General features: G+C 38.9%; 3 protein-coding genes and 1 long non-coding RNA gene across 6 annotated transcripts in view; 3 read left to right on the top strand and 1 right to left on the bottom strand.

Annotated features, from left to right (window-relative positions):
* LOC136260986 (uncharacterized) overlaps positions 1-10,293 on the bottom strand; it is a 148,533-nt gene extending 138,240 nt beyond the window's left edge. The window contains exons 1-6 of the mRNA XM_066054978.1: positions 10,248-10,293; positions 10,135-10,158; positions 7,802-9,094; positions 5,383-5,523; positions 985-2,314; positions 788-876 (exon numbers count right to left, since the gene is read on the bottom strand). Of these exons, the coding sequence (XP_065911050.1) occupies positions 788-876; positions 985-2,314; positions 5,383-5,523; positions 7,802-9,094; positions 10,135-10,158; positions 10,248-10,293 (2,923 nt within the window). The remainder of the gene's footprint in view (positions 1-787; positions 877-984; positions 2,315-5,382; positions 5,524-7,801; positions 9,095-10,134; positions 10,159-10,247) is intronic.
* The window catches only part of LOC136257520 (uncharacterized), a 258,968-nt gene extending 239,441 nt beyond the window's left edge, over positions 1-19,527 (top strand). The window contains exons 2-10 of one of the 3 annotated variants that reach the window (XM_066050747.1): positions 16,092-17,211; positions 17,266-17,446; positions 17,495-17,593; positions 17,785-17,911; positions 18,165-18,229; positions 18,290-18,318; positions 18,409-18,501; positions 18,947-19,011; positions 19,071-19,527. In XM_066050747.1, the coding sequence (XP_065906819.1) occupies positions 17,868-17,911; positions 18,165-18,229; positions 18,290-18,318; positions 18,409-18,501; positions 18,947-19,011; positions 19,071-19,146 (372 nt within the window). In that variant the 5' untranslated portion in view covers positions 16,092-17,211; positions 17,266-17,446; positions 17,495-17,593; positions 17,785-17,867 and the 3' untranslated portion in view covers positions 19,147-19,527. The other 2 variants (XM_066050754.1, XR_010702056.1) reach the window with 2 other exon arrangements.
* Positions 11,372-12,982, top strand: LOC136260914 (uncharacterized). The gene is made up of 2 exons (XM_066054862.1): positions 11,372-11,929; positions 12,005-12,982. The coding sequence occupies exons 1-2, from the start codon at positions 11,372-11,374 to the stop codon at positions 12,980-12,982; spliced, it is 1,536 nt and encodes a 511-aa protein (XP_065910934.1).
* Positions 19,528-25,047: 5,520 nt separating the features above from the next.
* LOC136248704 (uncharacterized) lies at positions 25,048-26,247 on the top strand. Its single transcript, XR_010697812.1, has 3 exons — positions 25,048-25,219; positions 25,913-25,983; positions 26,128-26,247. It is a non-coding gene; the product is annotated as an uncharacterized lncRNA (long non-coding RNA).
* The last annotated feature ends 1,138 nt before the right edge of the window (positions 26,248-27,385 follow it).

The raw sequence follows: 27,385 nt of genomic DNA, 5'->3' as shown, positions 1-27,385 counted from the left end.
ATAAATACTAACAAAACAAGAACATTAAGTATACAGAAGATTCAAAAAAGAAAACGACGGAGGGCTAAACGGAACAAGGGTGGCTGTTTAATTCGCAGGATGGTATGGGGTATGGTATTCCACAGAAATGGGCTGTTCACAAAGAAAGAGTAACGAAATGAATTGATAGACAATGTCACAGGCCGGAGAGATAGAGGGTGACTCCTTGTGGGAGCTTGGGACAACTGAAAATGTTCACTAAATGGTAAGGAATTCCTGTGGTAGAGACTATCATGAATGCAACAAATAGTAAAGTAGTTGTGACGCTGTTGAATGGTAGGCCACTTTAATGCTTGGATGCATTCGTCAGAAGACTTACTCCAACAGTGAGATGAAGGAATCCACCTACTATTGGAAGCCCAACGGGCAGCTCTACGCTGAACAGATTCCAGAGCATTGATGTTTTTAGCAGTATGAGGATGCCAAACTGGACTGGCATATTCCATAACGGGGCGGACAATGCATTTGTAAGCAGTAGATTTAATGGATGAAGGAGCATTGAACAGGCAGTGGCGAAGAACATTGAGTGCTTTAGTAGCTTTAGCTGAAACATATTTACAGTGTTCATTCCAGTTCAGCTTTGTGTCAACTATAATGCCTAGGTATCGAATTACAGGATGGTGTAGAATAACAGAAGAATCTAGATGGTATGAAGGTAAAATTGGGGAACGCTTGTTGGAAATCACTATGCTATCACATTTAATTGGATTGAGACGCAAGAGCCACTTTTTCGCCCACTGAGCTATACTTGAGAGATCAAACTGCAACAATTTAACATCATCAGGTGATGAGATTTCCTTGTAGATCGCGACATCATCAGCAAATAGTTTGACTTTGCTGTGAGATATAACAGAGGAAATGTCATTAATGAAAAGTAAAAAAAGAAGAGGGCCTAAGACTGAACCCTGGGGCACCCCTGAGGTAACCGTAAGCCATGAGGAAAACCTCCCATTAACTACAACATGCTGGCGTTGACTTGTTAAAAATGCCTTTAACCAAATCAAAATATCACCAGAGATTCCAAGAGATTCCAACTTCAACAGTAAACGAGGATGGGAAACAGAATCAAAAGCCTTTGCTAGGTCTAAGAAAATGCAGTGAGTACTACTACGCTGTTCCAGAGAAGTTGCCCAATCATTAACTGCCTCCAAAAGTAAAGAAACAGTAGAGCGTTTGTGGCGAAAACCAAATTGACAATCATTAAGAAGGTTGTGTTGTTCAAGAGCAGCAACAAGTTTGCGATGGATAATTCTCTCCATAACTTTAATAACAATGGAAGTTAGGCTTATAGGACGGTAATTACTTGTAGCGTGTTTGTCGCCTTTCTTATGAACTGGAACAACATTGGCACTAACCCAGTCTAATGGCAGTTTCCCAGATGATAGTGATAGTTGGAATAGTTGTGCCAAAGAAGGTGCAAGAAATTCTGCACCTAACTTCAGTAAGCGTGCAGGAAGTAAATCTGGGCCACAGGACTTATCACACTGTAAAGAAATTAACTCTTCAAACACATCCTTAGCAGTAAATTGAATAGAATCAATGATGGGTGGGTGAATAGACAATGATTCTCTCAGCCCTGGGATATCAGAACCATCGTCAACAGTAAACACTGAACTAAAATAGGCATTAAATGCCTCTGCTTTGTTGGAATCTTCAGTTAAATTCTCATCATTATGGAGCAAAGGTGGGATAGGAGAGCGGTTTCCTTTAAAGGAGTGTAGCCATCTCCAAAATGGTTTAGGGGAGTCAAAGTATTGCTTAGATAAATTGGAAACATGAGTCTCGGTATCCTGTCGTGTTCTAGATCTAACCAAGTTACTAATTTGTTTATATTTGGATTTGATAACATCAGAGGTAGGGGATTTGACCATACGCTTATACAAGCGACGTTTTAACTTAATCAAATGAATGGTTTCATGGGAGAACCAATGTTTCACTTTAGACTTCTTCCACTGCACCTTAGGAATAGCAGAATCAGCAGCACAAAAGAAAAGATCTTTCCACATTGACCATGCCTCATCAATGTTATCAGATGGAATACAAGACCATGGTACATGACTCAAAACTTCACAAAAGTGTTGAAAATCAGCCTTCTTATAATTGTATAACAAGCGTGAACAGGTCGCCTGTTTTGGCAGGGCTACAGCCAGAGAAAACTGTATCGCATCATGATCAGTACCAGGTAGATTGTCAACAGGCTGAACACATGATACAAGGCTAGGATTGTTCACAAAAATGAGATCCAGAATATTATCTTGCCTGGTTGTAAAGTTAACTAATTGAGTTAGATAGTTATCACAAATCAAGGAACAAAATAAAGAAGTACAAGGAGATGGAACTGATGGAGAGATCGTTGACCAGTTGATATGCGGTAGATTAAAAATAAAGTTTAAGTATTAAACACAGTTAATGTTGTGAAGCGTAGGCTGTGCAAATACCCAAAATATTAGCATGCAACAGTGGGCTGTAATAAGAACAACGCATGCGCAACAAAGTGAGCAGAACACGTTGGCAGTAATTCATACCTGTTGTAACAAAACTTGCCAGTTACAGTGGCTTTAAATCTTCAAGATGAATACTCGTAGTGCTCGCCGGCTGAGGAAAGGGAGGGTCGTCGTCCTTGGGAAGGTCGACTGCTGGATTGAGCAAGCGAAGAGCTTTGTCACGCCGGAGGAAGGGCCGCCTAAAGGAACAAGCATTCCGGACAGGACGACGACGCGACAAGATGCGATACTACAATGCTAGTAGCCGCCTTCAGGGTCGTTTCTACAAGTTGCTTACCTTGGCCCAAGCACGGTGTCACTGTCGCCTGGAACAGCTCCGACGCCGCTGAACTCAATATCAACAGTAACTACAGCTCCACCTCATACCATAGCCAGTTCGTCGGACGCCACCTAATCAACAAAAATGTAGGGAAATCACGTGGTGAGCATCAATCAGAATCTTCGAGGACAAACACCACGACTATCGCGAAACGGCCTCAGTCAAGATGCTGCATCGGCTGTAGTTCTGACTGGATTCCTTCACTGTGCCAGCCTGGATCCCTTCACCATGCCAGCTGCTACCACAAGTAGAGATTGCTATTGAGGGATGCTCGCAGTTCAAATCTTTGTCAGGAGAGATGCTCTTTTGTCCTGCCTGCAGTCACAGACAAGCCCCCTCCAGTTCAGAGTGCCATCAGGAAATTGGGTTGCTAACAGCTGCTTGCCTCTCCCATCCAGATCATTATTAGGAGACGCTCTCCCATTCAAACTGCCGATGCTCTCCCAACCAGATTGCTAGCCGGAGACGCTCTCCCATCCAGATCACTACCAGGAGACGCTCTCCCAACCAGATCACTAGCTGAAGATGCTCTCCCAAACACCACGACTATCGCGAAACGGCCTCAAACAAGATGCTGCATCGGGTAAGCAACAGTATAATACTAATTGGTGTACTAGTATAATCTTGCACACTGTCCCCACACACACTGTATATATTTGCATGCAATCAGTGGGGATGTACCGGTACATCGTATCAGTGGCCAATATGGCGATTTTGTTTTTTGCCAATATCGGTTGGTCTCAATATAGCCGCCAAAATCAATATAATATACCGAAATAGTCTTTGCCATGGTAAAGCCGCATTATACCCTCTGTTATCTAGCAAACAAAGTTGGGGAAACAGTAGTTTTATCCTTGAAAAGTGCTACGCTACGAGAAGCCATAGAAATACGCACATAGCAAACATTCTTTGTTATAACCATACAAAAATGATCATAGTGGAGAGCTATAAAATTAATAATAATAATAATAATAATAATAATAATTAAAAAAAAAAGCAACCATGGGATGAATAAACTAGAAACACAGCTTGAAACAACCAGCCATCTCTACAAGCCATTAAAAATACGGAGTGATTTGGACTTATCTTGGTGGGAGCACGTACTAAATAATAATAATAAAATAATTAATTTGTGGGTGCCTCACGGTCTGGGCTGTTACTTGAGGCCACACCACCACAGGCAATCAACCATAGGCAGTGATTGTTAGGACTACTTACTAAGTGTATCTTATGGCAAGTTAAAGTTTCTCAGTTTCCTCTAATCTAAATCTTTATTATATTGGGTCGGTATCGGTGTTTTAACTCAGTATATCGCTTTATATTGAAATTTCTCTATTGGTACACCTCCAGTAAAAAGGTGAAATAATAAGAGTTGCTTTGTATAAACAACAACACAAACACATGGTTATCATAAATTGTATGTTGAAAAGCAGCCAAGTACATGTTAGAACTTTGCATAGTAGTTTCACAGTGTTGTGCCAGCTTCTTGCACACCATACCCCTTGAGTCTTATAATAGTCCCAAAGAAAAGTCCATTTTATTGTCATTAAAGGAAACTTCAACCTATACATCTTCAACAGGAATTGTTTCAAAACACAGTGCTTGCTTTAATGTGTACACGATACAGTGTCTTCGTCATATATCTGTAGCTCTATGGTTAGGATCTGTTCCACAACTTCGCCAGGCAATTGGTACGGGGCACACCATTGGATTGTTAGTTGCATGTTAGTTTGCGTGTACATTATGTCTTCCTAATGTTTATGTTGTCACACTTGCTTGATATGTATGTCGTCACCATTGCTTGTCCGTATACCTACGTATGTCACTGCCACTGCTTGTTTTGTATGTCACCGTTGCTCAGCTTGCACATCATCATCATCATCTTCTGTATGCTGCAAGCATAGCTTATTAACATATTACTAGATGTTGCCACCATCATCTAGTAATTAGCATGGACAATCATCCACCACCATCATCGCTTCTTGCATATTACTAGATGTTGCCACCATCATCATTTCTGCACATTGCATGGTCTAAATAAATAACCTTGATGCTTGGGGGGGTAGATCACGATATACATAATACATATCATGACCTACCTATGGCCTCTATTGTAAAGAGTTTAGGACAGAGACGCTTCTCTGCTCTAAACTCTTTCATTACCCAAGCATCAATAAACCAAAAGTACTTCCTACTTTGGCCCCGCTGGAATTACATAACCTTGCCTAGGCCATATACCATGGCAGATGAGGCCCCCTGGCACTTACCACACCCCCTCCTCAATCAATGGATTGCTGGAGGTGAAGAATGAAGATCCGAGGAACAGAGCACGTAAATAGGTGAGTGGTAGCGTAACTAAACATTAATCTCCACATAACACAATTGGATACTTTGATTGAGTAGAAAGTAATGAATAGTTTAAAGAATTCAATGCAGATACGTCAGAATTAGGCGAGTGATAAAATGTACCAAACAGCACAGGATCAATTTGTGTGAATAACTTAAGCCACAGAAGCTCACAGTCCAACTCTAGATCTGGACGACGAATAGCTGTCAAATTGTCTCTAACTAAAACTAAGATTCCACCACCATGTCTATTACGATTGCGACGAAATCCAACATATGATGGAGGTACAACAAGGGAATCTGTGATACTGTCATCTAGGAAGGACTCAGTGATTGCAACAATATCATATTGAAGTGTTGTCAAACATACGGCTAAATCTAACCGCTTAGAAAATATACTTCGCGCATTAGAGTATCTCGATCTTGCACTTGCTACACCAAGTTGGATTTCGTGTTATAACTCTGTGGCTTTAGGTCTGATTCTTCTACACCACTGAAGAGCTTTTCTTAGATGATTACTCCATCTGTACAGCGAATTTCAAAGCATTGCCTAAAGCGGTTTTTCTGGTAAGCGTGGCAAGTAGTTGTTTTTTATTAACTAATCTCGATTGCATAATTGTTACGCACTGTCGGTTTTTTGTTTATCTTCGTGGTTTTTAGCTCCATTACTTTCAAACCACAAAAGGTTTGAGGTTCAGTAGTTAATCTATTCACCCATCGATTTTCCGCTTCTTCTCATCAGAGGTTTACCCTGTAGGCGCGACAACATATTGGTGTTATTTTTTCGTGAATAACTCCTTGCCTGTTTATCATATTCCAAGCCAAAATTAGTACCGAGATGCGCCGTTATACCCCCCCCTTCTGTGTGCTAAATGTCAAGTCAATCGGATATGGCATTCGTGTTTTATAGCAGTTTTTGTAAGTGTTCAAAAAGAGGATGAAAAAAAAAAGAACGAAGAAACTAAGCAAATTTTTGAAGTCGCGTATCTCCGGAACGCTTGAAGCGATTTCGCTCAAATTTGGAATGTGGAGTACTGAAGTGGAGGGCGTCTCCACAACAAAAATCGTCTTGTTTCATTAAGGCACCACAGAATTACGGAAGTGGAAAAATTGCGTTTTTGTTCTTCCTTTCAATATACTCACGGGTGTTGCGCGCCGGCTTCATGGGTCGCACGACACACTACCATGTGTCTTGATTTTTGAAGTCGCATATCTCGGGACCGCCTGAAGCGATTTTGCTCAAACTTGGTGTGTGGGGTACTGAAGTTGGAGGGCATGTTCACAGCAAAAATCGTCTTGTTTCATCAAGGCAGCACAGAGCTAGTGAGGTGCGAATATTGCGTTTTCGTACTTCCTGTCAATATACTCATGGGTGTTGCGCGCCGGCTTCTTAGGCCGCACGACACACTACCGTGTGTCTTGATTTTGCTTTTGAGTAGTGCTAAAAAATCCAGCCTATTTTGCTCAAAATTATGCCTTCAAAATCAAGATTATCTAATCCAAAACAGTCAAGCTGTAAAAAAACCCGTGCGGCTGTGAACAGGGCCGCCCAGAGAAATTAAGGGGCCCAGGGCAAAGAGTTAAAGTGGGGCTCCAGAGGTAAGGGAGGTTTCCATTCTGAATCTCAACTTCACTCAAACTGTAAGTTGAAGACCAAAAAAAAAAGGTCATGACCTGCTCACAATGTCAATAGCTACCCCTCATCAACCATATCTCCTGATCTATAAGCTTGCTACACTGCTTCTCTGAAGAATACTGTGACTGCTCTATTAGAGTATATCGATCTTTTAAACAGGTATTCATGGGGCCTTTCATCCTCTTTCAGGCGAGGCAAAATGCCCCCAGTCCCCCCCCCCCTCCAGGTCGTAAAAAGGCTATGGTGAAAAAAAGATGTGAAATCCAACATGGCGGCTAGGAAATGGCTGTGATGGTAGGTTAATGGTAAAAAAGTTTAATAACGACAATTCAGGGGAATTTTGTGCCAAGACCAGGCTGCACCAAATTCACCTGAAATGTCGATATTAAATTTTTTATTATCATTAACCTACCATCACAGCCATTTCTTGGCCGCCACCTTGGATTTCACTTTTTTTTTCACCATAGTGCCACACTCTTTTTTTTACAGTTTGGCTGTTTTGGATTAGATTATAACTATCTTTAATTCCTTACACCATGCTTCCAACAGTAGAAGTAAAAGTTGTATGCTATCTCCAAAAAAAAAAATGTGTATGGCCACTTAACAGGCAGAACCGGTGTAGTCAAAGATCATGTGAAACAGCCAACAATATTTAATTTAGTGCATGTTTAGTCATACAATTATATCCACATACATCTGGCATCATAATTATTTTGATGCAATGTTTTGTAATGATGAATTTTGTTATAAACAAAAATTGAAATCATTACAACAAAGTGCTTAAACAAGGAGGTTATCACCTGAATTACAAATTTAATCCCTTCTTTAGTCATACTGGTCAATTGTTGTATACGGACTGAAATAGGAATTAAGTTGGAATTCCAGTGATGGTCCTTCTTGTTTAATCACTATATTCCTGTAAAATTTCCTACAATTGCAGTTTAATAATACACATACCCATAAAATCTTCTACGAGATTTAAACTCCCAGTATGACCATAACTTTCACCAAAAGCTAATCCATACACAGTCACTGTCATTAAAGCAGATGCCTTTGTGTGGACGATAGATGACATGCCTTCAGATATGGAAACTTGTGCAGCATATGCAACAATGGCACTTTCTACATAAATTGGTACCCAATTAATGGATTGTAGAGAATTTTGAACTCCTCCAGTTGTTAAATAAATTAATTGGGGTTGATAAAACTGAGCTGGTACAATGATGTTGGCATAGTGACTATAGTCTGATTGAGAATTGTACATGGTGGTGATATCAGATGAGTTAGTATAATGAGCTGTAGCAGGTACTAATACCATCATCGGATCCCCATTAGCAGAGTCATCATCTTGCCCATGACCAAACTGAGCTATGATCACAACCTTGTTTGAATAAATTGCACAGTGTACTGAAAATATTTCACTAATACTGTCTCCTTCATGAAGACTGTAAGACTGCTTTGTGTTATTAAGATAAATATCAATAGCTGTGAAGTTATACGCTGCGACTACCTTGATAGTATATGAACTTCTGGTTGAAAATGGTACAACATAATGTATTTTTCCCCAAAATGCAGTGGGTGGTATCTGTTCTACTACAAGGTCACAAGCTACAATGTTCGATGGGATATTAGCACATTCATGACCACTAAACATAGACACTGGCTGGCCTGTGATAATTTTCGTTCCAGTCAATTCATCAAGCGATACAATATAAGCAGTTTCCAATCTGTTAATTACAAACGTATACTGTACATTAGCACTTAAATCACTGGAACTACCTCTCAGATACATATTTACTGATCTTCTAGCAGTCACCCTCATCACTGTACCATTCACTGTGCCTACTACTAATATGGCACTGAAATAATTGGAATCGTGAATGGTAGTCCTTGGCACTGTTATTCCATAGTACACATATGTCTCAACACGTAATCTCACAGCTGGTAAAATATTAAAAGTATCACTAGTATGTGTTCGCAAATTTTGGCCAACTACAGTCACTTTGTCACTCATTGTCTGTAAAAAGATTCCATTTCTTTGACTATTTGAAGTTGACACTATCAATCTGATAGGAATATCAGTTGTAGTCCTGCCATTAGGTGTAATTGTTCCAGAATAGAAATAATCTGAAGCTTCGATGCTGAATGATACTGGTTCTGTTTCAGTGGTCAGCAGTATTAATCCTGCTGTACTACCGAGATCAGGATTATGAAAGTATCCAAAATAAAATTCATTGTGCTGTATTCTACCTATATGTGGAAAATTGATATGCATGTACATAATATAAGTATGTAGATGCATCATGCCATCATGCATACTAATAAGCAACATGGCATAATATACTGTATAGTATTGTATTGCAGCTTTACTGTATGTTTAATGAAAAAAAGATGTAACTGAAATTCTCATACGGCATTATCAAGTATAACAATTAACAATTTGATTATTGGTTCTATTAAGCACATATTTAAGCTTATAAATTTAACTGTAAGCTTAGTACTATGGACCATGAAGGTTAGGACTTTCATTCTCAAATATGTCAAACAGCTGATTATTTTTAATAATCAAGTCCAAACATGCTATCAGATTGACCACAAACACTTGCAATAAGTTTCTATAATTTTTTATTTTCATTCATGAATTTTCTTCTGAGTGATAACTGCATACTGGAACTGATGCTTTCAGCCAAGCATAACTCAACTATGTATGATTCACAGTATGGGCTTGACTTCTTTGTTATTCAACATTATTTATAGTATGTACGCATTGAGCTGGATCCTCAAAAACATTTAATTGATTTCTTTGATGTTCAACATTGTTTAGGCCTAAGACATGAGCTACAATAGATGTAATGTGCACTTACATGCAGAACAGGTGTACCTTTATAATTTGTCCTTCTTAAAGTCCCATTGTTTTTTCTTTTCTACCAAATAGGCTTTGATTTATGGGAATAGTGCTTCCTAGTGCTGACTTTCACAATTACGTATAACAAAAATTGCCTGTAACACTTTATTTACTGGATTGATTGCAGATGCATGTTCTGTACTGTTCTTTATTTTTAGCACTGTGTAGCCAAAAACGAAGTGGAATGAATGGCCACATCACTTTCAGTAATTGATATCCCCCCAAAATACCTTTGCTGTAAAAAAGGCGTGTCCAAGAAACTACAAGTATCTGTAACCCCATGTAAAACAGATAAGCCGTAGAAAAACACGCCATGAAATTAATGGATAACTGAAAGAGCTGATACCTAGAGTGGCCAAGAATCAGTGATGTTACTACAACTGACTATGATTACCAAAGAATATCTTGTCTGTAAAACAGGCAAATAAACATAACTAGCAACCAAAACAGCTGATATCTGAAACGGCCAAGAATAAAAGTTAAGTTGATACAACTTACTACAATTATTAACTTGCAACATATCATTTAACTGTGTTCTATACATTTACCCTTGCTAAATCCTAAATTAATTCTTTGTAACTCTAATTGGCTGGTAATTTGGCCGCCTTTTTCATTAGTCAGAGCAAAGAAAAGAAGGCAGTCAAATTATCAATTAATCAGATGTACAAAGAATTAAAATTAATTTAGGATGTAGCAAGGGTGAATGTATGGAACACAGTTTTTTAAATGATTAAGATTCAATGTTGCAAGTTAATAATTGTAGTAAGTTGTATCAACTTAACTTTTATTCTTGGCCGCTTCAGATATCAGCTGTTTTGGTTGCCAGTTACTTTTATTTGCCTATTTTACAGCCAATATATTCTTTGGTAATCATAGTCAGTTGTAGTAACATCACTGATTCTTGGCCACTCTAGGTATCAGCTCTTTCAGTTACCCAATAATTTCATGGAGTGTTTTTCTACAGCTTCTCTGTTTTACATGGGGTTACAGATACTTGTAGCGTCTTTGACGCTTTTTTTTTTTTACAGTAAAGGTGTTTTTGGGGAGATATGACTAATTTTTGTCAGTTATATAATTTATAGATCCAATGTTCAAGCCATGGGGGTGTGACAGGAGAACCATGAGACATTTTAGCTATGTAATAATTGTCTGTAGTTTATTATATTCATGTGAGAGTAATTAGTTCGTGGATTGCTCTATTTTTAGCATTGTAGTAGGAAACTATTTTTAGTAAGAACTCATTAACTGTAGGTGATGAATATGATTGTATGTTTTTCTATATAAGCAGAGCTTGCTCTCACTGTTGTAGTTCCTGTATGCTCCTGTGTATGACGCTGATAATAAATAGTTATAAAACTATCTCTGCGAACTGTTAAGCATGGCATTCCGTCACATCGTGGTGGCAGCGGTGGGATCAATTCATTGTTAGATTACGAGAAAACCTGGCTACAGCCAATACTGGTTTATTCTTATGACCACACGCTCGGGAGTGAGCTATAGTAAAAAGGAAGAGACAAAAATGGGAGACGAAGAGCCAACAATTGCTCAGTTAATGAAGAGCTTGTCAGAAGATAGGAAATTAAGAGAGCAGGAGCTAGCTGAAGAAACAGTAAAATGTGAGCATGCAGGAACTCAAGGAAGAACGCCGCCGGTATGAAGAAGCCCTAGCACAGCGTGATGCAGACATGAAAGTGCAAATAGAACTGCTATGCGGATTGGTGGAAGGTATTAAGACCCGTGGAGACGGCCTGCCAGCTGTGATACATGATCGTGATCGTGAGATTAAAGTAACTAAGCTTACTGCTACTGATGACATTGAGACATATCTAACCACCTTCGAACGTTTGATGCAGGCATATGAAGTGCCAAAGGAGAGATGGGCCTTCAAATTAGCCCCCCAGTTAGTAAGTAAAGCCCAACAAGCATATGCTGCTTTGTGTCCTGATGATGCCAAGGATTGTGAAAAACTTAAGAAGGCCATACTACATCGTTATGATATCAATGAGGAGAGCTACCAACAACGATTTCTAGCAGCTACCAGGAAAGAAGGAGAAACTAATCGTGAACTTTCTGCAAGACTACAAGACTTGGCTGATAAGTGGACGCAAGGATGTAGAGCTAGGGAAGAGCTCAAATATTTGATTGTGCTGGAACAACTGGTGAGTACCCTTCCTGAGAATGTACGTATATGGGTAAAAGAGAGAAAACCAAAAACTAGTGCAGAAGCAGGTTAACTAGCAGATGACTATGCACAGGCTAGAAAACAGGAGAGTACTAGTGATGGTAATGAGGGCAAAGGGACTCATGATGTCAGAAAAGGTAATGATAAACAGGGTCTACCACTAAAACGCTGTCAACAGTATGGTAAATTAGGTCATGCTACATGTGACTGCCAGTCAGGGGGACTGTGCACTCCTAACTCTGAAAGGGACAAATCCGCCAATGTAAGTAAACAATATGACAGGTCAAGGAAGGACTTCAGTAAGGTGGAATGTTTTAATTGCCACAAGAAGGGGCACTTTTTAGCAAATTGTCCTGATAATGATGGTCTATTCTGTAGGGGAGTGAGTACCTTACAGAAAAATTGTGAAGTAGCCTCAGGGCTGACAAAACCAGGAATTGTAGAGGGTAAAATTGTGAATGACATTTTACTCAACACTGGTTGTTCGAGAACCCTCATACACCAGAAGCTGGTACCTGAATGTAAAGTATTGCAGGACGAGGCTGTGGCTATTAGGTGTGCACATAGTGATACTGTGCTATATCCCCTCGCCCAGGTCCAGTTAGAGGTAGATGGACAATCATTGAATATCACGGCAGCTGTGGCTGAAAGGCTGCCGGTGAGTGTACTATTAGGGACAGATTTTCCCCTATTAACTGAATTATTGAGTGGAAAGTTGTCCACTGTGGAACCTGTGTCTAAAATTGAACATGCTCTTGTAGTGACCCGAGCAGAGGCTAAGAAGCAGCTAGATGTGGAGATTCAGCTGGAGAGGGAAGACTTGTTGTCTGGGGCCAATCCTAAACCCATGGAAACATTGCCAGAGGGTAGTACAATTGAAACAAGAATGATACCAGAAGAGATACCACCGATAGTACAAGATCAAGACACTGTAAGACCTGAGTGGGAGTTTGATGATGAATTGTTTGTTGGAGGAAGGAAGAAGAACCGACTCACTAAGGGTCAGAAAAGAAAGAACAAGAAAGAGTATGCTGGAGAACTGTTACGTTAGAAACATTGTAAGCATACACTAGACAATACAGCAGAAGATTTAAGTATTTTACAATGTAGTGATGAATCATTAGAGTGTGTACATAAAACAGCAGACAAACATCCTGCAACAGAGGGTGTAGGTTTTTACCATAAAGATGGGTTATTATACCGTCAGTGGATACCACTTAACAGAGAAGGTTATATGGCAGCAGAACAATTAGTATTGCCATTGCAGTGCAGAAGAACTGTGTTAAAGTTAGCACATGAGGTGTCATTGGCAGGGCATCTGGGCAAAGAAATAACTGCAAGAAGGGTGTTGCAAAGGTTCTATTGGCCAACACTATATTATAGAGATGTTGGTGAATTTTGTAAAACTTGTGGTACCTGCCAAAAGGCAAGCAGGTACAAAGTAATATAACATACATTCCTATAGTAGCTGTTAATATTTTATTAGGACAAGGGCCAGTGGAAATTACTGGTCATGCCAAGCAATAATGGCTACAGTCAGGGTTACCAAAGATGTGTGTAAAGCACTTATTTGCAAAGCATGCTTTTCTAGGTGATCTTGGGGAATTCCATCATCTTGAAATAGCAACTCTGAGATTGCATCTGGGATCTGGGAGTGTTTTCAGACAGAGATGTAAATATTCAGCTATATTGTTCAATGACTGTTCTATTAGAGTATTTTATTGACTGACTGTTCTATTAGAGTATTTATTGCTTGACTGGTGTATTGGAGTATATCAATCATTCTGTACTTGTCAATGAATAAAACCTGCTATGGCCACTGTCATAGTGTCCTGAGGACGACCTATCAACTTGGTTTGCCACTTGTAGAACTAAATGCTTTGCTAAGGGTTATGAAAGAGATCACAAACATCATATTATTATTTTTATTTCACTACATACAAATGCACGTTTACATCATATGCAAGCACAAGACGCACACAAAATGTGCAAACACTATACATACATGTTTACAAAAATACACTACATATTGGTTGTACTTAAGTTAATATCACATCTCTTGTAAAATGCTCTTTTAGGTGAGATGGTAGTGCTCTTACTTGGTGATAAAAAGTTCTTGCAGAAAAGAAAATTGTGTTGTATATTCTGTTTAGTGCTGATTAATTACACATGTCACTCTATAGTTAAGCCATGAGGATATCCTAGCAAGTGCCTTTGGTGTTACAACTGATGTTCCAAGTTAGTTGCATGTGTGTTTAATTTAAGGTTAAGTTCAGTGCCTGCTTGTTTTTTTACAGGTTTCATTTAACCTTGTGTCATCATGTAGACATCTGAATATTGTGCAAGCTTTGTGGAACAACCCAAACTCATATGCACAATCATTGGCAAACCACGAACCACATGCATATGTACATTCAAGCAATCTGTTACAAAAGTTGAAAGCCACAACACAAGCTTATACCGACAAACCACGAACCACATTCCAGCAATTTGTTACAAACTTTGTTGTACCGTAGTATGTACACATCACTTTCCTCTTATATTCTCTTAATTAGTTTGGCTGGTACTGGTCATAGTCTCCGTTGTATCTTTGATATGAACAATATCTACAGAGTCGGGATCCTTGAAATGGCTGACAGGTTAGAGAAATGGTGATTAGGTACCTCACATAAGCTTCTACTAACCAAATATCATCACGTGAATGGGCAACATGTGCCATGCCGTGTAAAAACAATTATTTCCTTAATTTATTTTAAGTGTTGCAAATTGTAATACATGTTGTCTGTATTGTCACCTCAGTAACACACAAACACATTTGTTATTATGAATATATATGTGTACAAAAATGACTGTATTCCACTGCGTATGAAACTACCAACAAGATGCAATTATATCTACACACATGCATGTGTATACATGCTGCTTATACATATACGTACACACATATAACATACATACATGTATATATATCCACCCCAAAAACACCTTCGCTGTAAAAAAGGCGCGCCCAAGAAACTACAAGTACCTGGAACCCAATGTAAAAAAGAAAAAGAAAAATCAGCTTAGCTGAAGTGAAAAGTAACTGGTAACTTAAAGAGCTGATATCTGAAGCGGCCAAGAATACAATTACTAAAGTTTAATCCATGCAAGAACACCTTGGCTATAAAACAGGTGTATACATGAAAGTAACTGGCAACTGAAATGGCTGATATCTGAAGTGGCCAAGAATGAATGGTCATATACAACTAATTCAAAAATTTAACACTGAACCTTTATAATTCAGCTGTGTTCTATATTCACTCTTGCTGCATCGTAAAGTAATTTCTTTTAACTCTAATTGGCTGGTAATTTGGCCGCCTTTTTTAATAGTCAGTATAATAGAGCAAAAAAAGGCGGCCAAATTACCAGCCAATTAGAGTTAAAAGAAATTACTTTACGATGCAGCAAGAGTGAATATAGAACACAGCTGAATTATAAAGGTTCAGTGTTAAATTTTTGAATTAGTTGTATATGACCATTCATTCTTGGCCGCTTCAGATATCAGCCATTTCAGTTGCCAGTTACTTTCATGTATACACCTGTTTTATAGCCAAGGTGTTCTTGCATGGATTAAACTTTAGTAATTGTATTCTTGGCCGCTTCAGATATCAGCTCTTTAAGTTACCAGTTACTTTTCACTTCAGCTAAGCTGATTTTTCTTTTTCTTTTTTACATTGGGTTCCAGGTACTTGTAGTTTCTTGGGCGCGCCTTTTTTACAGCGAAGGTGTTTTTGGGGTGGATATCACTCATTTTTGTCAGTGATAGACTCTATATTTGGTTTAAAAGGTAATTTTTTTGGAAATGAGCAATTAACATTAATGCAGAATATTATCTTGGAGAGTCAGTAAAATCCATACATAATAATGATTGTTTCATAACACCGTAAATTCGGAAGTATGAATTTACGGTGTAGTATGACTGTTCTATTAGAGTAAATTTATCTTTACTGCCTGCACGTGATGAATATATCTCATATCTGTGCATGTTAAATGCTTCAGACACCTAATTAAACTTGCAAGTGCCTAATTAGTTCACAGTTGCTACACAGCTATAAATACATTTGTAATTGTTATCATCATAATCATTTAACTATTTTTTAATACTTTGGTCGCAACTTCAGGATTAGAGCAGCAAAGAAAGGAATAGAGGACTCAACCATCAAGACTTGTATATGGGAGATGGAACAGTATTGCGATGGACAATGCCGGTACTAACCCCTCAAGGGTGTTGCAGTACAGTATAGATGCAAGACCAGAGCATCGATCGTCACCTTTTGATTGTGGTCACAACTTCAGGATTGGAGCAGCAGAGAAAGGAATGAAGGACTCAATCATCAAGACTCGGGGAGATGGAATAGTATTGCCATGGACAATGCCAGCACTAACCCCTCAAGGATGTCACAGTGCAGTATCGATACAACCACTCCAACCAGTGCATAAGACCAGAGCTCGATCATCACCTTTTGACTGAAATTTTTATACTTGATGAAGCAATTAAAACAAAAAAGTTGTAGTACTTATACTTTCCTGAGGGAACATGTCCCCAGAGTCCCAGACTCCCTTGTCTGTTCAGCAGAATAATAGGATTGAGCCTTACTACCACTTTCACCTTTATTCTTGGCCTGAATGTACATATCAGCAACATAATACAGTAGCTGTAGACAGCAACATAATACAGTAGCTGTAGATAATGCTAGTTAATGCCCCTAGGCAGAGCTATAGGGGTGGGAATTTTTCCCTACTATCATACTATCATAGTAGTTCTTCTCGCAGTTCTTTGCCTGGCCATCATCAACTGCTGTCCATCAACTGCTGTCAAAACATTAGTCTCGTCCCCCAGACCCTTCCTCAAGCATGCTTATCACACAAAAATAACTTAGTTTAGTAGTGTACAAACAATTATTCATTGACAGCTTATACTACACTTACCGCATTGTTGAACCATGTATACCACCAGAATCCACCAGATTGACAACTAACACGTGATCTATTTAGGGCAAATCTCGTGGAAAGTCCCTAATTACCTTAAGCGGACACTCATGATACGTGGTTTTAAATTGAATGGTTTAAGAATGTAACTGGATGGTGAGGCATACTTTAATCGGCTCGACTTTACTGAGAAACTCGAGCCCCTCGTGAGAAACTACATCGCTTGAGCAACGCTTGAAAAGTAAGAGTCAAGAATACTGAGGGACTCTATGATATATGCCGGTCTTGAATGCTAACGAAACGAGGAGTGAAGTTTGTGCAACGTGTCACATCGCCACACACTGATTCACCGTGTTTGTGCGATAGGGTTTTTGGACCTGTCCACCAGATGTTGAAAGGAAATTCATTCCAACTTGTGAAGTTGTTGGTATACTCATTGTTGGGGTCCATGGGGACATCGATGATCATTTACCAGTCAGTTGTAAGTAATGTCACAACAGAAGGAAAGGAACCATTTCCATACCCCTATGGCATACTGATTTTCCAGGTCAGTTTATGTACACCCAACCACAGAAATGTAGAACTTTGGTTGCAGGTGGAAAATAAACACCTTTTTACTCAGTTACAAGAGATTCACCCAGCTGGGATAAAATGTTGAAGTGAATGTCATTAGTACCTACTTGCGGTTCATCAGGTATTGGATAATTCCAAGTGTCCAGATTATGCAGTTGTCCCTCATGTTCAAGTTTACACGTTTAGGAAAGTTCCACAACATCCTATAATCTATTACTATATCAGTGTGGAATAATGCTTATATAATATTTTTCATATTCCAGGCTTTAGGTATGTGTATTGTATTTAACACCTGCTTGTTGGTTTTTGCAGGCCATCTGGTCATACTGGTTTATCCACTAGCAGTTGAATGTGATCATGGTACATATGTAAGTTGAGACCATGCAGGAACAAAGATGAGACCATGCAGGAACAAAGATACAGGTGTCATGAATTTCAGGTCAGTTGACATTCAGAGGAATTGTATTATTGCAATTGTTCTTTTTGTAGTTATCAATTATCAGTGACCAGTTTGTGATAGTGTACTTTTGTTTGACTAATGACCAAATGTTCTGGTTTACATGCTTACCCAACAGTTATGTTACTCACTTAACCTGCATATGGGATATATATTTTTAGTTCATTTTGATTATTCATCCTTTATTGGTACAGCCCGGCATATTGATTTTTTGCACATTCTCTTTTTAATTCAGTGCCTGCTGGATTGTTTGGTCAGATATCGAAACAGATGTCTTTGGTGTTGTGACCGATGTTCCAGGTCAGTTTGCATGTGTGTTTAATTTAAGGTTGACTTCAGTGCCTGCTTATTCTTTTACAGGTCTCGGTATTGAGTGTCATGAATTTCAGGTCAGTTGACGTGCAGAAGAATTGTATTATTGCAATTGTTGTTTTTGCAGTTATCAATTATCACTGTATACTAGTGATGTGAATTTGCAGGTCAATCTACTCAGATGTATCAGGCATAGTGTTGGTGGGTTCGAACAAGTATCCAGTGTAGACTGTAGTGGCATCAAGGGTGTTAATTTCCAGGTCAGTTTACATGTTGTGATGTTAGTGATTTTTTCCTAGTACCCAGATATTAAGTGTATTGTATTTAATGCCCACCTGTTATGTTTTTAAATTATGGTATATCAGTGAAGACAGTGCAACAGTAAGCCTTCTGTGTTGTAGTAACTATTTGTTTCATAATATTATGCTGTTGTCCCAGAATGGCACAATTTTTGGGCAACCAGTGTGAAGTCCAGTGGTACAAACATTGTATTATGACCAAGTTGTGATAGCGTACTTTTGTTTGACTAATGTCCTAATGTTCTGGTTTGACTAATGTCCTAATGTTCTGGTTTAACATGCTTACCCAACAGTTATGTTATTCATTCACTTAGCCTGGGATATAATTTTTGTTCATTTTGATTATCCATGCTATTATTGACACAGCCCGGCATATTGATTTTTTGTACATTCTCTTTTAATTCAGTGCCTGCTAGATTGTGTCATCAGATATCGAAACAAGTGTTTTTGGTGTTGCGACCGATGTTCCAGGTCAGTTGCATGAGTGTTTAATTTAAGGTTAACTTCAGTGCCTGCTTATTCTTTTACAGGTCTCAGTATCGTCATGCTGACATACAAGAAATCATTACTATTGTTGGAACTATTTTTAGTCAAGTCTTGATGTGATGTTAATTAACGTTGTTACACATTGTTGTATGTTTACCATATGGCAAGAAATTATCATGGCCATCATGAAATTTGAATATTGTGTAAGTTGTGTGGACCAACCCCAACTCATACATGGTCACTGGCAAACCACGAACCACATTCGAGCCACAACACCACCAACCACATTCGAGCAATCCATTACAAAATTTTGTTGCACCATTTGTGTGTGCATAATACTTAATGAAAGCCACAACACAAGCTACATGGTACATACTACATAGAGGTGGTAACCCCTAAAGGCTTGTTACCTTTTGTATTCACCTTACTGGCCTTTGTGGTTAATCTATTAAAAATTACATGTAAATAGAGAATTGAAGAGTATGCTTAAAGCACCTTCGCTAGTGATTTTGTTCTTCAAACCATAAGACAACTGGCGATTTATAAACGCTTGCATGGGGTGTGGTACTAAATGGAATTTAAAAGATTTCTGCTTAAAACGCCATCCCTAGGGAACTTACGGTTCAGCACGCTGTCACAACTTGTTTATCAGGCATTAGAGTTTGTGTCCACGTCATGTCTTTAAAAGTTATTGTAGGGATTAGAGATTGATTGAAGAAAATACGCGTATAGGCAAACCAGGATTGGATAATGTCAGTGCTAGATGGACTATACAAACACGACTATGTTGACTGGTATAACGTGACAGTAGTTGTAACATAAGGTAGAGAAATAAAGTGAAATACGCCTATTTTTTATTTTGCGATGGTTACTTTTTTATTTTAGCAAGGTCGCAAGAAAACTATAACGACTCCTAAAGATTTTTTATCACGTAACGCAATACAAATCTATTGAGAGATGTTGCATAATTTAGGACTAATATTGCGAAACCGGCCCTACACGTAAATAACTCACAGTAGTGGCCGCGCGTCTTTTAATTGGGCGTGCGCTTTGTAGTTTCTTGGCCGCGCGACTCACTACTGTGAGTCTTGATATACACACAAACATATACACCCCTACATATATATTTTATAGTTATAACACGCTTACGAGAGATATGACTAAAATATACGGATGATTCACGAGAGCACGCAATGCTCGAGTATATTTAGTCATATCCCGAGTAATCGTGTTATAACTGTTATATTCTACACCCCAGTAGATGAAAATGATTATAGATAGTAAGTTATAGTGAAACAGCACCTCCTGGAGATGGAAATCAATAGAAATTCTTGATGTATCAGACGTTTAACACTTTTAACAGTGCCACGCCCACATAGTTGCGATTAGTGAGTTATCCACGAAGGAGACAAGAGTTCATCGAAACTTGTTCCAGTTCCTGAGGTGAATAATTGTTGGTTGATTTAGGTACTTGTTATTAGACACTTGTTTACCGTTTAGATAAGGATTTTGCAGAATGTGTGAAGTTACACCATATATGGTAAGCGTAGCCACAAAGCGTGGTATATCAGTTATATACCACAGCGCGGTACTTTTAATCTCAACCACAGGTGCGGTATATATATATATATATACATACATACATACATACACACATACATGTGACCGGATTTGCGAAAAGGTACCTTTTTCACACACAAAATTTGACCCATTTTTTGGACTTCAAAGCTTCATAACTTTTTGATCATTGCATATAATTGCTTGAAATTTTCAATGCATGTAGCCACAGTATCTGGCTACATTTTTATACTAAGAGCAAGTTAATTGGTATAAGGAGTCAAGTGTTACATTATTTTGTTTGTTGGTATGTCAAATGTGTGGAAAAGGTACCTTTTTGCAAATCCGGCCACATATATAGTTGTTCTATCCCTTTTGGGAGGAGGTGTGGGGGAAATACCCTTCCTGCACTGGTAAAAACCTTTGTCACCAGTCAACACTGCTTGCCACATAAACTCAATTATCACTGTTGCAAGTTACGCTTTGCCAGTTATTGCAGTTTGCAAGCTAACAAGAAGGCACTACGGAGGAACACATATTCATCTAGTGGTCCATGCTGGGGCACTGCGGACCCTGAGACTGAGGAGTGTTCACTATATTAAGGTCCCAACAGCATCTATGGAGGAGAGGAGGTGGTCGTATATTGTCTGTACTATCACCTCTGACACTTATTTGTTGTAAATATAATACATGTACCAGAATGACTACAAATGAAAATACTAACATCTAACATACTCTATATATATACACATATACATATTACACACCCACCCATATTAGTATCAATGCTTTATTTTTTTTTTGGGGGGGGGGGGGGGGTGGGCGCAGTACCTTCATCTGCCCAGGTGAACATTCTTAATCTGCACAGGTGAATGCTCTTTGTTACCAGTCAACACTGATTGCTTGTTGCAATTTGCCAAATTATAACAGTTTGTATGCTAAGGAGGTACGTGTTAAAGTACTACAGAGATGCACACATTCACCTGGCAGTCCACACCGGGGCACTGCAGACCCTGAGACCAAGGAGTGTCCCTAATAGTAAGGTCCCAACAGCATCTATGGAAGGGGAGTCGTCTACAAACAACGAAGACAAATAGCTATATAGTAGCTAATTAGAACTTCTTTGGCATCATGAGCGATACATAGGTTTAGTTGTTAAAAACGGAGCCATCTTGTAACCTCCTGGACGATTGTGGGGACGTTGTTCCGTGTTAGGAGAGCTATTTAATAGCCTCTGTTGGTCCTTGTATTAGTATTAACTTCCGTTAAGTTCCCTGACTTTCAGTTTTCTGTTATCTCCGGTTGTAACGCCTTACTGCATCTCTTCTCGGTATCTTTTAGGCAGAATATCAACGAATCAGTGTACTGGCAGTAACGTCCGGTTGACTGTTCTGGACACCCCTCCTGTGAGTCCTTTTGGCGGCATATCGACAAAGCGATGAATGTATTAAATTGGCAGCATTGAACTTCTGGTATAGTTTCAAGGGTGAAGTCTGTTTCATTTTCTGCCATAAATCCCCTCTTGCAGCGTCCTTTAGGAGGTATATTAATGAAACGACAAGATTCACTGTGCCATGCAGCACCATGCATTCTAACACCTCTCCACACGCCTTTTTCTTGTAACGCATGTGCAATGTTATTCCAATTATTGCCAACCCTTCTCATGTGCACTCCTTCCCAATCTTCCCTCCAGTCATGGTGGAGCTTCAGGTTAGTCACTATCATAATACACTCATGCATGCTTGACTGCAACATTAACCTAGTTTAACTAGGTAAACTCCATTTAAGGGGACGGGTCTATGGTGCCTACTTTCTCAAAAATATGTGTGCTATATTAGAGTATTACAATAATACCCCCCAAAACACCTTTGCTGTAAAAAAAGGCGCGTCCAAGAAACTACAAGTAACTGAAAAAAACAGCTCAGCTATAGAAAAAGTCTAACTGGCAACTGAAAGAGCTGATATCTGGAGCGGCCAAGAATCAATGTTACTACAACTTGTCGCGGAGGATGAACTGTAGAACACGCACACACTTATTATGTATGTAACACTATTATGTTGTGTGCGCATGTCTGTACACGTGATAAGAACTGGTTCGATTGTGGTATTAACACGAGGGGCTTGCTTCGTAAGTAGTCTTGAATCCTCCCCTATTCCGCCAATCGTAAGTGGAACCTCGGCGTACTGTAATTCTACCAACGACATTTTTGGTGCTGTGACAGGTACGCCGACTATATTGTCATAACCCCGCTACACAACTACCAAAGTACCAAATTCATGCAAGAACACCTTGGCTGAAAAACAGATAAATGAAAGCAACCGGCAACCAAAACAGCTGATATCTAAAGCGGCCAAGAATAAAATTTATGTTGATACAACTAACTACAGTTATTAATGAAGTTGTAACATCGAATCTTAATCATTCAACTGTTTTCTATACATTCATCCCTGCTGCATCGTAAATTAATTCTTTGTAACTCTAATTGGCTGGTAATTTGGCCGCCTTTTCAATAGTCAGTATAAAGAAAAAAGGTGGCCAAATTACCAGCCAATTAGAGTTACAAAGGATTAATTTACGATGTAGCAGGGATGAATGTATAGAACACAGTTGAATGATTAAGATTCAATGTTACAACTTCATTAATAACTGTAGTTAGTTGTATCAACATAAATTTTATTCTTGGCCGCTTTAGATATCAGCTGTTTTGGTTGCCGGTTACTTTCATTTATCTGTTTTTCAGCCAAGGTGTTCTTGCATGAATTTGGTACTTTGGTAGTTGTAGTAACATTGATTCTTGGCCGCTCCAGATATCAGCTCTTTCAGTTGCCAGTTAGACTTTTTCTATAGCTGAGCTGTTTATTTTCAGTTACTTGTAGTTTCTTGGATGCGCCTTTTTTTACAGCAAAGGTGTTTTGGGGGGGATATCACTAATTTTTATCAGTTATATAATTTACAGACTCAACTTGATTGATCAAGCCATGGGGATGTATGATGAATTCTGCATTGTAGAGGTGTTGAGACCAAACACAAAGTGGTGAACATATATCATACATTCCTATAGTAGCTGTGAATTGTTATTAGAACCAGAGATGGTGGAAACTGCAATTTACTGGTCAGGCCAAGTAATGGCTACAGTCAGGGTTACCACTAAAGATGTATGTAATACACTTATTTGCAAAGCATGCTTTACTAGGTTGTCTGGGAGGATACCAAATCTGAAAAAAATTGACATAGCAACTCTGAGATTACATCTGGGAGTGTTTTCAGACAGAAATTTAGCACTTTCTGCTATTTTATTTGATGACTGTTCTATTAAAGTATTTTATTGCCTGACTGTTCTATTAGAATATATTGATACTTTTCCATGAATAAAACCTGCTATGGCCACTACTATAGTGGCCATAGTGTCCTTAGGACAATTCAGCAACTTGGTTTGCCACTCACAGCACAAGATGCTTTGCTGAGGGTCTATTACAGAGATCACGAATGTGGTACACCACATTATACTATTTTCATTTCAGTACATAGACACACACATACATCATCATCATAATATTATACAAGCACAAGGCACACACACACACACACACACACACGCACACACACACACAAAATATGCAAACACTATACATACTACACATGTCAACACATATACACGACATATTTATGTAAACAAGTCAATATCACAATGCTCTCGTAGGTGAGCTGGGAGTTCCCTTACTAGATGTTAAAAAGTTCTTGCAGTGCTTGAAACAGAGGTACTGGAGAGTGAAGGATTATCATTGAAATCATATTCAATCACAATAATTGTTGCAATGTGAAATCAATATTAATTGCTTATGTACTGTATTACCATTGTTATGTTAATGTGCATGATTTATCTCACAATATATGATTACCTTTTGGTATGTTGGTAGACTGTACTGGTGTGTTTGAGTACCATTACAGAGGCAGAGAAAACAACTTTTAGAAGGGAGGATGGGTGCATATTTGCTGGAGTATACATATGCCTCGCAGAAGTTTTTAAAAAATTTCCCTTTGAAATTGAATAAGATTAATTAAATAAGTACCTTTAAAGCCAGGATTTGGTTAACTGCATGGACGATTCTTTTTAGCTCAAATAATTTGGCATAGCTGTTCTTCCATATAAAAGCTACTAAGAACAATTCACATTATTATTTATTAAATTATTTACCTAAGATGGAAAACTGGAGGAGGAGACAACATCATCAGACAGACCAGTGGATTCAAGGGCCGGGTATTAATTGTGTACTCTCACTGGCATCTTCGGTCAAAGGACACACGGTCACGAAACTCACGATCCATAAGACTACCTCCTAGTGTTCACGTGCACTACTTAAGGTGTGAAAGGGACTTTCCAAGGGACTTCCCCTGCTAGTATAAGTTGTAATTGATGATGGTCGGGCAAGGAACGTTAAATGCCCATATTCCCACTCTTGTATACATCACTGATCATGAAATCTGAGTGCCATGCACCCTATGGCCTGTTGTATGGGTTGACACGCCTCTAAAATCTACTGCCTGGTATGACACGTGTATGAAGTGGTATGACCAAATACGGAAATGGCGCTTCACTGATCATGACCTACTTTGCGAAAGGGTGTAGATCTAACTGTAAGTTAATATCGCTTATGAAATGTTTTGTATGTGTGTAAGTAAATAAGGTGTTTCAGCCCTTCTCTTCAGTCTTGGCTGAACATGAGTGAATTAATTAGAGTTAGTGCATATTAGGAACCTCAGATGGTTGCGAGGGGTCCGCAACTCTAGGAATCACGTCGATGGTTCAGACGTGATTCTGGAATCAGGAATCACAATTTGTTAAAATTCATTGTTCAGATCTGCAGTGATGTGTTTGAGGGGTCATCATTCTTCAGTTGGCCATCCATCAACCACTAATATTGATCTGGCCCACTCCGAGGGTCGCTTGGAGTCTGGTAGCCTTGTTTGATTGCTGGTATTTCCAGCTGTCCAGTACTTTAACACCTAGTGCTGGGGGTAGTGGCAAGGGCAGTCCATCTAGCCCGGGAAACAAACAAAAAAAATTTGTTAAAAATTTCCTGTAAATCTTTGTGATTCTCCGTATTTCTATGTATGTATCCTTAGCGCCAGGAATCACAGAATCAGTTGTAGAATCAGTTTGATTTCCGAATAGCATCTATCGAAACCCCATAGTTGCGGACCCCTCTGGTGGTTGCTACTTTATATAGTTGTTAAATGTGCTCCTGTTACATACTAAACTGTGCAAAGAGCAAAACAAGTTATTTCTTTTGATATATTTATCAGATGTCCCGATGGTTGTTTCTGCAGGTCACTTGAAGGTCTACCTCACACTGTTGTATGTGTTAAAGCATGTGTTTCTTCATGTAAGAAGTACTGAAGTAAGTTTCCTAAGGCAATGGTTTTGCCAGATGTTGAAATTGACCTTGCCTGGTGAAAGAAAAATTGTGTTAGATATTTTTAGTGCCAATTTGTTGTTTATACTATGAGGTCTTAACTGCATGATGTTATCCTGCATTTTCAAGGTCTCATTATTGTGGTCTACTGCATCATCAACCAATTATATCAAAAAAGAAGGAATGGAACTATATTGCAGACGTCTGTGTTATTGACAGATTGGGACCAATGATTACATGTATTGTGATTATAGCATTGTAATTCTAAAGGTCAGTTTCTTTCAGGGACTCAAGTTTGAGTATCTTGAGTTTTAAGCGTCCATATTTTTGCACATTAATCTCTTTGTACTTGTAGTGCCCACTTTGCCAACTTGCTGTTTACAGATGTGTTCTCAGTAGTGTGATAACTGAATTTATTTCCTAAAAATGTTACTATGCTTATGTACCATTATAGTAACCATGCTAACGAACGTTTGTTGGTAAAATGCATTTGTCACATATCTCCGATCCTTAATGAACAAATGTTTGAATTTTCAGACATTTGTCCCACCACTAGTTATTTTACAGATCAATTACTAGTAATGGCTCTAACCACCAGTATCTAAATCATGAGACTACCCTGATTAGGAAAGTTTCCTGGTTTTCCAGGTACATTGATGTGCAATGAGATTTTGTAGAACCTTCGACTGTCTGTGCATGGTTAATGTGCTCTATAGTGCATGCCAAACTTGTTACCTAGGTTTAGATTGACCACACAATTAACATGTTGTTTTCCTTGACAAGTCCAGTGAAATTCAGGCATTGGTTAATTGGGGAAGGCACCCCATTAACTAGGATTACTGATGGTTTGCCACTTGCAGCACAGGTTGTTTGTGAACTGACCACACTTTTTGTAAAGGAGATCAATCACAAACTGGTACGCATGTGCACGTGTACTTTTTTGCACTCACGCACATACTGTACATGAGCACGAGACGCATCATGAGCACGAGACGCACGCACAATATACATGGACATTAAAATATACGTGCATACACAACATATTGGCTGTACTAGCTTTGTATTTGGTCATAACTTCATATCGTTATTCTTAAATCCAGGTATGTGACCCAGAGTGGAATAGGGGCGACAGTGGTGGATTCCTCTGTTTGTCATCTGGTGTTATTCAACTGTCCAGCACTTGACAGCCAGTGGGGGTGGTGGCAAGGGTGTTCCATCTAACCCGGGAGAAAATTTGCAAACTATCCCAGTTCCACCCCCATCCCCTTCTTGGCAGTACTGAAGATTGGTGTCCTCTCAAGTACATAATGGCAGATGAAGCAAATCCAATAATCATTTCTTATTTGCATACCAACATGGGACAGTGGTTTATTTTTAAAAGTGCATT

Source organism: Dysidea avara, chromosome 1 (genome assembly GCF_963678975.1).
Source record: "Dysidea avara chromosome 1, odDysAvar1.4, whole genome shotgun sequence".
In the NCBI taxonomy this organism is placed as follows: domain Eukaryota; kingdom Metazoa; phylum Porifera; class Demospongiae; order Dictyoceratida; family Dysideidae; genus Dysidea; species Dysidea avara.
This window is presented reverse-complemented; position numbering and strand designations above follow the sequence as displayed.

What these genes read in the sequence shown, in the direction of transcription:
- LOC136260914 (XM_066054862.1), top strand. Translation starts at nt 11,372, where the DNA reads ATGCAGGAACTCAAGGAAGAACGCCGCCGGTATGAAGAAGCCCTAGCA. An exon ending in TGAGTACCCTTCCTGAGAAT is followed by an intron (nt 11,930 to 12,004) that starts GTACGTATATGG and finishes GACTATGCACAG; the next exon opens with GCTAGAAAACAGGAGAGTAC.